General features: G+C 53.7%; 1 protein-coding gene across 1 annotated transcript in view; it reads left to right on the forward strand.

Moving 5' to 3' along the window:
* Positions 1-7,980, forward strand: part of LOC102367907 (semaphorin-7A-like) — a 15,092-nt gene extending 7,112 nt beyond the window's left edge. The window contains exons 8-14 of the mRNA XM_025192496.1: positions 683-858; positions 1,428-1,536; positions 3,714-3,918; positions 4,840-4,955; positions 5,694-5,866; positions 6,409-6,464; positions 7,655-7,980. Coding sequence (XP_025048281.1) covers positions 683-858; positions 1,428-1,536; positions 3,714-3,918; positions 4,840-4,955; positions 5,694-5,866; positions 6,409-6,464; positions 7,655-7,980 — 1,161 coding nt within the window. The remainder of the gene's footprint in view (positions 1-682; positions 859-1,427; positions 1,537-3,713; positions 3,919-4,839; positions 4,956-5,693; positions 5,867-6,408; positions 6,465-7,654) is intronic.
* The last annotated feature ends 2,062 nt before the right edge of the window (positions 7,981-10,042 follow it).

A 10,042-nucleotide genomic window follows, 5' to 3' on the forward strand; every position in this document is an offset into this window, starting at 1 on the left:
TGCTGAACAGGTCCAGTTTCTCTAGTCTCTCCTCGTACGGCTTGGTCTGCAGGCCCTTAACCATACGAGTGGCCCTTCATTCGCAACCCTTTTGTATATTCTTGTGACCCACTTTTGGGTTGTGACCCATGGGTTGAGAAAGGCTGGGCTAGAGGGTCTTGTCCCTCCACTCAGGGTCAGACTGATGCTGCGATGGGGTCAGGAAGGAATTTTACCCCCTGGTCAAACTGGTACGGACTGGGGAGGTTTAACCTTCCTCTATAGTGGGGGCATGGCCTCTGCCTGGGATCTCTCGAGTGTATATTAACTACCTTTTATAGAAACAGGCCATGGTCCCCTGCTTTCCCTGCGGCAGGTTGGGTCAGGGTTGACGGTCGTCTTACGTAGAGTTGAGATGATGGGTTTGTCTGGGGTGGTTTGGGCAGAGCTGATGCTGCCTCAGGCAGGGGGTTGGACCACACGTGGCCTCTGGAGCTGCCTCCCAGCCCCACTGCTCTGGGATTCAGTGATTCTCTTCATGGCCTGGCTATATTGCGATCAGTCGCTGCCATGGCTCTACTGGGCGAGATCCGGGGTAGGCTGAAGCCGAGAGGATCTGCCAGTGTGTCTTGGGCCAGCCGTGGAGGCCGGGGGGTGTCTCTGGCTGGAGGCGCCCCCAGAGCTCAGGCTGTTCTCCCCGCAGGTGGATGAAGGTGGGAAGAGCCTCCTCGTCGACTCCTGGTCCACTTTCCTCAAGGCGAGGCTGGTCTGCGGCCACCCTGCTGACCCCCAGCGCTTCCACCGGCTGCGCGACGCCTTCGTGCTCAGCGAGGGGCAGCAGGGCGGGGGGATGTTGTACGGCATCTTCTCCAGTGCCTGGTGAGCAGGGGGCATGTGGATCAGGGGTGCAGCCAGGGCATGTGGCCTTGGCGGGGGGGGAATGAAGGGGAAAGTCTGCTCCAGCTCTCTGCACTCTGCTTCTCCCACCCCAGCTGCCCCTGAGGCCTGGTGCTTTCATGACACCAATGGCAGATGAGAACCAAGGCACCTTTTCCTCTGGGGCGCCTTCACCTGCAGTGAAGGGGAAGGGAGGAGAGGACTGGGTGTGGGGCTGGGAGGCCAACACCCAAACTCACAGGCAGAGAGAACTGAAGACAGTGGGTTCAGCCCGAGTCAGTCATTCAGGGACAGTGAGGGGGGGCTTACCCCCACCTGAGCCCCCCTCCCTGCTCCGAAGCCAGCTGGGGTCTGCAGAGAGAGCAGGTCCCTTCTGTTTGGTGTCATGAGGTTGCTTTGTCTCAACCCCGCTCCTTGCCTACACACCCAGCACCAGCCACCTCTGCCCCTCACTGAGTGGACCAGGGAGACTCAGTCCCACCAGGGCTGCACCCAGGGGCCGGGAACGCTCATGGCTCCCCCTCAAAGGAGCTCCTGTTTTCTCCCTGCAGGGGCACGACTGCCATCTGCACTTACTCCATGGACAGGGTGAACCAAATCTTCCGGACCTCCAAGCTCAAGGGGTACAGCAGTGTCATGCCAGCACACAGGCCCGGCACGGTAAGCACTGTCCCTCAAGGTCCCCGCGGCATGGCCAGCCCAGCACAGCTCCCGTGAGTAGGGAAGGGCCCTCCGTGGTTGGCAGCGAGGAGAGGGCACGGTAGGGTGTGCAAAGAGCTGCCAGCAACCTAGATGGTGGCATCAAGAGGTCTCCATCAGTGTCACACATTTTTAAAGCACAAATATCTCGCTCTTTGTTCCACTCAGCTTCGGTTTCTGTGTGATCAGACCTGACTTCTCCCCTCCTTTTCCCTTCTGGGGAAAGGTATTTTTAAAATTGAAGCCAATTTTTCCAGGAGAGAATCCTGTTTGGGAGGGGAAAAACGCAAAACACTTCATTCTGAAATGGACAAAATGAAGCATTTCCAAGTTTTATGCCCCAAATCAAGGCATTTGGTTTAAAAAATGGAACATATCCAACTGCTCAGTTATTTCTCCCCATTTGCTGGTCAGCTAAAACCACTGAAGAGATTTCTTTGAGAAAAGTTTTCGTCCCTCTGGAAATCCTCTTGTTGGAGTCTAGAGGCAGCTGTCTGGTTGTGGTGGAAGAGGCTGATAATTCCAGGCTTTGGGCTTTTGCTTGTTGCATGTTAGGGCCATGAAAGGATTTTTTTCCCCCTCATCATGGGCAACCAGTGCCTCCTGAGTCAGAGGGGGCACTTGCCCCCATAGTGGCCAGTCAGCAACTGGAGGGGAGGGGGCCCTGCGACTGATCCTGCCGACCCACAAGTGGCAGCAGTGTGCCACTGGCACTTCCGGATGAGCGCAATCTGCCATGGGGGGACTATGGGTATTGCTTCTCCTGGCGCCCCCACTCACCGGCCTGCACTCGCAGGGGGGCACCAGCACTCTCGCCTACCCCCCCTGCCTGGGAACACTGGCTGTCAGGAGGTGCACCAGTGCTCTCAGGGGGTGCATGTGCACCCCTACGCATTGCCACTGCCCCTCATAAATGTTCCTGGCTTCTGGAGTTTCTTTTCTACCTTCCTGTGAGGCGCTGTGAGGTTCAACAAGGACAAATGTAAAGTCCTGCACTCAGGACGGAGCAATCTCATGCACCGGTACTGGCTGGGGACCCACTGGCTAAGCAGCAGCTCTGCAGAAAAAGACCTGGGGGTTACAGTGGACAAGCTGGATAGGAGCCAGCAGTGTGCCCGTGTTGCCAAGAACGCTAAAGGCATCCTGGGCTGCGTTGGTAAGAGAGTTGCCAGCAGATCGAGGGCAGTGATTCTTCCTTCTATTCAGCACTGGGGAGGCCACATCTGGAGTCCTGTGGCCAGTTTTGGGCCCCCCACCACAGAAAGGATGCGGACATAGACTTGTGAGGAGAGGCTGAGGGAACTGGGCTTATTTAGTCTGGAGAAGAGAAGACTGAGGGGGGATTGAACAGCAGCTTTCAACTCGTTTCAGGGGGTTGCAAAGAGGATGGAGCTGGGCTGTTCTCAGCGGTGGCAGATGACAGAACAAGGAGCAATGGTTCTCTAGTTGCAACAAGGGAAGTTTAGGTTAGATATTAGGAAAAAAGTTTCTCATGAGGAGGGTAGTAAAACACTGGAAAAGGCTACTCAGAGAGGTTGTGGAGTCTCCATCCTTGGAGGTGTTTAAGACCCAGCTTGACAAAGCCTTGGCTGGGATGATCTAGTTGGGAATGGTCCTGCTTTGAGCAGGAGGTTGGACTAGATCTGACCTCCTGAGGTCCCTTTCAACATGAATTTTCTACGATGCTATGATTCTAGTAGGATGTTGGCCACAGCTAAGACTGGGTTGTGACTGCGGCATCCTGCTGTTCCTCCTGCCTGAACTTAGAAACCCCAGTCGTTCCTGGCTTGGAGGGTCTTGCCTTTCCATTCAGGGCTCAAACTAGATGCTAGACATGGAGTAGGAAGCAATTTTTCTCTCGGGTCAGACCAGTGCAAATTGAGGGGCAAAACTTGGAGTCATTTTGGAGCTTTCTCAGGGTGCCACTAGGGCCCGGGCTCCATGGCCCCATCCAGCCCCAAAAGCCAAGGAAGCTCCATTTCTCCACCAGTTAGTTACAATGGGTTGAAAAACTGTGGCCATGTGCTTTCCCTCCCCCTCTGCTGGGTTAGTCTCCACTTTCCTGAATATGTGGGAGCAGTGCCATGGGGTCAGTCTTGTATGCTGAGAGCCCCTTCTCCCCTCTGGTTGTCTCTCAGTGCGTGCCCTACAGCTCCCCCAACGCCCCATCCAAGGCCACGCTCAGCATCATTAAGGAGTATCCAGAGATAGAGCAAGTCATCTACCCCGAGGGGCAGCGTCCCCTGTACATGCTGCAGACCAACGACACCTACACGCAGGTGGTGGCCGACCGGGTCCTGGATGCCAGCAATGCCTCCCACACCGTCCTCTACCTCGGGACAGGTAGGTGAGGAGGGAGTAGGTCCCTTGGGGCCTTTGGGGAGCCACAGCAGTGGGAGAGGCCGTCTGTGTTTACAGTGGATGTAGATGGGCATAGATCACAGACAAGATTGTGAACCCAGCATCCTTCCTCCCAGCCCCTGTGCTCGAAATATGTTCTCCTGCCGCCCTTCAGAGCAGCGACAGAAGCCAGGAGTCCTGATTGACTTCCCTTCTCTAACTGCTAGCTCCTGCCCCCCAGTCAGAGACAGGTACAGGACCCGGGAGTCCAGCCATCAGGGTCCCTGCTCCCTCAAGCAGCAGGGACAAGGAAGGGCTGGGGCACATTATATGCCAGTCTTGGGGCAGACAGAGTCCACCACAAGTTACTCTGCTTCTCCCCATGCAGGAGACTTCCTCTGTCAGGCAGCCACATCCTTTCCTGGCCTGGGCAGGGGCATAGCTCGCTCTAGGGTGTTAATTTGACTCTAGTGCCCACCAAAGAGGGCTCCATGTCACCATGGTGTCACAGCTGGCTGGAGTGGGATGGCTTTTGGGGTCATTAGCAGGCACTTGTTACAAAGCCCATTGGTCCAGAGGGCCCTGAGCCGGCCTCTTTGCTGGAAGACTGAGGGCTGCCTGAACCATGGAGACAGTTGGGATAACAGGGCTACCAGGAGAGCTGTGGGTTGTGGATGCAGAAAAGTAAGCGGATGCTAGCCTGGAGTAGATAGCTAGCACCCACCACAGCTGTGCGTGTGTCCTGTGTTCTCCTGTCTTGCTTGGGGCAGGGTTGATAAGGGTAGGGATCCTACCTCTATCCCCATGGCACCGCTGAGGGCCAAGTCCTTGCAGAGCCCCTGATGACAGCACTGGGACCTGGATTTCATCCAGACTGCAGAGCAGCTCCTTCCTCACAACTCTCTGGGTCTTTTCCCAATGCAGATAAAGGGAAAATCCACAAAGTGCTGCAGGGCGAAGGGCAGACTGTCATCATTGCTGAGATGAGTCCCTTTCGAAGAGAAGCGCCCATCTCTGGCCTCATCCTGGATGCCTCCACAGTGAGCTCCTGCTCCCCTCCTCCTGTTACAGACATCAGACTGTCACACCAAAGGTCCCTCCACCCCAGTGTCCTCTCTCCTACCGTGGCAGTAGCACATGCTTTAAAGCAGACCTGTGGTTCTCAACCGGGGTGATACAAGATCCTTTTAAAAGGGTGCCATACAGCATGAGCACTGAGGTGTGCAAACACCTACATGCAATCCACAAAAGAAACCCAGAAATTTCCAGCGGCACCAACATCCTGGGGCTCACTGAGTTCTTTGCAGCAGCAGAATTGCTCTAAAATTATCCTACAGTTGAGAAATGAGTGAAAGCTGAGAGCTGGGATTTCCCAAGGGAGGCCAGCAATGGTTAAGAAGCGCTGGTCTTCATCCCCTTTTTGGGTCTGGTGGTACAAAAATGCAGCCTCCTGTTAGTTTTAAACCTGCCTCCTGTTCATAGCAACGGGGCCCCCTGGTTCTCAAATTCTGGGCCTAGGTGAATAACCCCGTTCCCTTTATCCACACCCTGCGTGATTTCATACACTTCTGTTATATCCCCCCTCAGCCTTTCCTTTCCGAATGTTTCACATGCGAATTTCTCCTGCGTCTTGTTGGAAACCTAATCCAGGGCCCGGCCCAGCTCCAGCTAGAGAAGTCAGAGAGGGTTTTGCCTGGTCCCAGTCACTCCCAATATATACCTTCCTTTTCCTTACCAGTTACTTTTAACCCTTGACTAACCCAGCCCCTTCTTGGCAGGGATACCTCTATGCCAGCACTGAGTTCGAGGTGACGCGCCTGCTGCTAGCAGACTGCGGGCAATACAGGGAGACCTGCTGGAAGTGTGTCCTCGCCCGGGACCCGTACTGCGGATGGGATCTGGAGAACAAGAGGTGTTCTGCTGTGTCCCAGGAGGCGAATGCCACGACCAGGTCTGATCCTGCTCAGAGATGTAGGGTGGCTCAGGGGTTGATTTTGACCAGCCGTTTCTGGGGATCTGGTCCTTTTCCAGCTGCAGCCTCTGTAGTAATAAAGCCCAGGTCTCTAGTGAGCCATGCAGAATAAGAAGCATCCTGTCTGGTTACCCTGGTAATAAAGAAGGGCAAGAATAATATTTGAAATTTATAGTTTCCCATCACAGAGGGTGAATGGGAATGATCCCTTCCCCCATGAAATGCAGCCACCTCTGGGCCGGAGCCGAACAGTTGCTACAGGATCAAAATCCTACGTCTGGCTGGAAGGGTATTGCAAATGCAGGCCTGGAGGGGAAGCTGCCAAGAGCGGGGGGGTGTATACAACCAGCTTGTAGCTTGGTGCTATCAGGAAGCTGGGGCCCAGGAGTGAGCTTCAGAGCAGGAGGCAGCCTGTAAGGTAAAGATCGTGCCTTCCCCTAGCTGAAATGCTGCCTGCTTTGGACTGTGAGTCCATCTCGTTGCTTCTACCTTCCTTTGCCCCTATTTTTTTGTCTCTCTAGCAGCTTCCTGCAGAGCCTGCATCCCGAGGCTGGGGACGTGTGTGAAGGTGTGGCAGGTAGGTCTGTGCGCCCTTCACTCACGGAGCCATATTTGAACCCATGTTTGCAAATCCCAGCCTTGCAGCCTAGGTGTCAGGAGAGGCGGGTGAGGGAAAGCCGAGGGGGAAACGTGGATGTGAAACAAAGCAGCCTCGTCTCTTGGGTCTGGCTAGGCCTGGGGTGGCCAACCCATGGCATGTGTACGGTAAGGGGTGTGGGCAGCTGCTATGTGGCAAGTGGTTTATATGGCAAGGAGCAGAGAGAACAGCAGCAGATAGGGAGGCAAGAGCAAACAGAGCAATTGATAGGGCAGGGAGGAGACAGCAGAGCAATGGATCGGGCAGCCAGAAAAGTGGCAGAAAGGACAGGGAAGAGAATGCAGAGCAATAGATTGGACAGTCTAGTGCTTCTGTAGCTGTGCCCAGCTGGCACTGTACTGATGGCATAGGGGGCACCTTCCTTGGTGTCCTAGTGGAGACAGGGTCTTAGGTCTCTGAGCAGGTAGGAAAGCATAACGTTGCCCCTTCCCAACTGTTCAGATCTGTGGGCCTTGCTTGAGACCTTCTGGCATGAAAACACTGCCACTAGCAAAGTGCTTGCCCCTCGCTGGAGCATGTGCCTCTAAAGCTTTAAAGGCTGAGAGAGGCACCAAGCACTCAGGGCAGGATGGCTCCACACATCCAGCGCTGCACCAGCCATTATAAAGATTTTCAGGAAATCCCAAACCAGGTGGGGGAGAAGGAAGCTGGGACTCTGCCCTGGGGCTGGCAGCGAGAAAATCACAGCAGTCATCGCAGCGTCTCCATGCTTCCTTTCCGGCCCAAAAAATCAGCTTCTCTAATGCACCCGTTTTAGAGGGCTGATTTTTAGGGGGAAATTGTACATGTAGTATGTGATTAAATATGATCTCTAACTCCCTGGCCTGGCATTGTGTAGCAAGAGGGCTGCCTGAGCCTGTGACTTATGGAGATCCCTGAATGGCTTCACTTGCCAAGGAAGGGCTGACTGTTCAAGGGTCACTTCCCTGAGGGGTTTCTTTAGCCATAAATTTGGGATCTGGTGTGTAAACCTGAGTGGGGTTGGGCTGGGTGTTAGGATTTGGCACCTCTAAACCTCCTCTCCCATTATGTCCACCTTCCTGTCCTCTGTCTTCCCTTTGCTTTTTGCCTCATCTACCTGGACACCAAATCAAACGCTTCCCCGCAAGACCAAGTGGCTCAAGAAGCCCTGAAGAAGGTGAGTGTTGACCCGACCAGCTACATCTACCTACCCTGCCCCCTGCGTTCCCACCACGCCATCTACACGTGGGTCAAGGATGGCGCCAAGCAGTACCCGTGTGACATGGACGGGCACTCGTGTACACTGCGCTTCGGGGAGAACGCCCCCATGGACCAGGGCGTGTTCAAGTGCACTGCCACGGAGGAGGGCTACAAGGAGGAGATCACTGTGTACAAACTCACACTCAACAGTGCCGCGGTCCCCCAGCTGCCTCTGATGATGCTGTTCCTCACCATTGCGATTCTCCTGTGCTAGACTCTGCCATTCGAGTAGATCTCATTACACTGCCAATGTCTTTCTTTTTCCACCCTCCACAACCCTTCCCCTATGAATCCTCCCTTCTCCCTTGGAGGATTCTTCCTTTAACACATCCTGAAAGAAATGTGAGATGGTCCAGGAGCAAAGTGCCAGGGGGCTCATCACTGATCTTGAATTTGGACATCCGGGTGGAAGACACGGCCATCTGGTTTTGGCAGCGGTAGAAAATGATACGTGAGCTTCCTTCCCAAAGTAGATAACACAGCGAAGCTGAGCAGAGCAAAGCCGATGGTGGTGAGGATGGTGGGGAGCTTGAGAAACCACGAGGGCAAATCTACCTTGTGCCACTATTCTGCAGATGGAGGGCAAGTCCTTGTGTCCAGCACCAGGCTTAATGTCATGCTGATCCATGAAGGGTCTCCAGGAGTTTAGCCATTGGTCTAGAGTTTGGATGTTGGTCTAGACGTTGGGTGAGCTAGAGGGGCTGTTGATTTGAACTCTCTGTCTCTCTAGCGCTTCTCTAAGGAACAGCCCTCTGGGAGAAGGACTGCGTGTGACTGGGTCTTTTCTACTCTGATTTCTAGGAGTTTGGTGCTTTTGCTGTCAGGTTCTTTCACATGGAGAAGTCGACCGGTGCCACAAGTCTGAGGCTTCCCATCCAGGTCCAAGTCATCACATGAACCGTTCTCTTCAAGGTCATTTAATGGGTTATTTTGTATGTGATGCCACTCTGATTGCCAGTTCTGCTTTGGTTTGCTCAGGGTTGCATCCGGGTTTCTGAAGGGACGAGAAAGCAGAGAAATCCAGAAGTCTGTGCCCTCCTCTCGCTTGCGCTGGGGTAAACCCAGAATCATGCTGTCAGCTTTCAATAGCATTTACACTGGGATAAGCAAGCACGCTCTAGTCCCGGTGTTTATAGGTGCTGATGATGGATTTCCTCAAGTGTACGATGAGACTAGGCCCCAGGGTGTTTCTACCTGCTCTGCCAGGCCATAGCAGGGGTGTCCCATTCCCCTCGACAAAGCAGAACTGGTTTAAACTGGGGGCAGGCAGAGACCTCAGCACAAAGAACTGGTGAGATGCATAGGTGATACCAAGGCTCAGCTCAGTAAGACGGGATCAAATCCACTGTGGGCCACTAAGCACAGATGGGAAGGATGAGGAAGAGCTTTTGGGTGGACTGGAGAGAAAGGTGAATGAAGGTGGGGAGGGAGAGATCGTGATCTGGAGTCTGCCAGTATAAACCTGTGCTAAAGCCATGGCATTAACTGGAGTGGGGGCTGGGGAAGTCAAAGGCAGCTGGACACGATGCCAACCGCATCGCTCCCTGGCTTGCTGTTGACTACAGACATAAGCCACACCAGCCACTAGGCTTGGCCTGGAATGAGCTTAGACACACAGGGATGCATCATAGATCAGAGTCTGACCTGGAGACTCAAGAGTCGGGTTAATCTGGCTCTTTCCACCTGCTCGGCCAGCTCTGCGCTGTCAGCCATTGTGGCAGTAATATACACAGAGCTCATTATGCCACCTCTCAGCTTTCTGTGTCCAGCTGCCCAAGCTCTAAAGCAGGTAACTTGGAGGGAAAGAAAAGTCAAAGGTAATTCTGACTTGGAAACTCCAGTCCCCATTTCAGCACCTGCTTTGCTCAGCTGAGTGCTGCAGACCCCTGCTTGGTTTCTTCCTATCGGCCAAAAATCCAGCGCCACCTCCTGATTGTCAGAAAAAGATGTTTTTTAAAAAAAATATTTGTGTCCTTTTTGTATGAAATTTTTTTTTTTGCAAAATATAATAATAATAATGGCTGGAAAAAACCATCCCACCACGCTCCAACTGGCTGTTGTCAGCTGCATGAATGTAACTAAGGGACCACATTGCTTGCAAAAAATGCCCCCAAGAACCCAGGACTTTAGTATAGCACTTGCTGATTTATCTTTCTCGGTGCTGACTGTATTGGGGGTTGGTAGAGAGGGGTTATGGTCTACTGAGCCATGGAGTGAGACTCAAGAAGTCCTAACAGTAATTCCTGCTCAGTCAGCATCAGATTCCCCATGCTGTG

Source organism: Alligator sinensis, unplaced genomic scaffold, assembly GCF_000455745.1.
Source record: "Alligator sinensis unplaced genomic scaffold, ASM45574v1 scaffold880_2, whole genome shotgun sequence".
Taxonomy (NCBI): domain Eukaryota; kingdom Metazoa; phylum Chordata; order Crocodylia; family Alligatoridae; genus Alligator; species Alligator sinensis.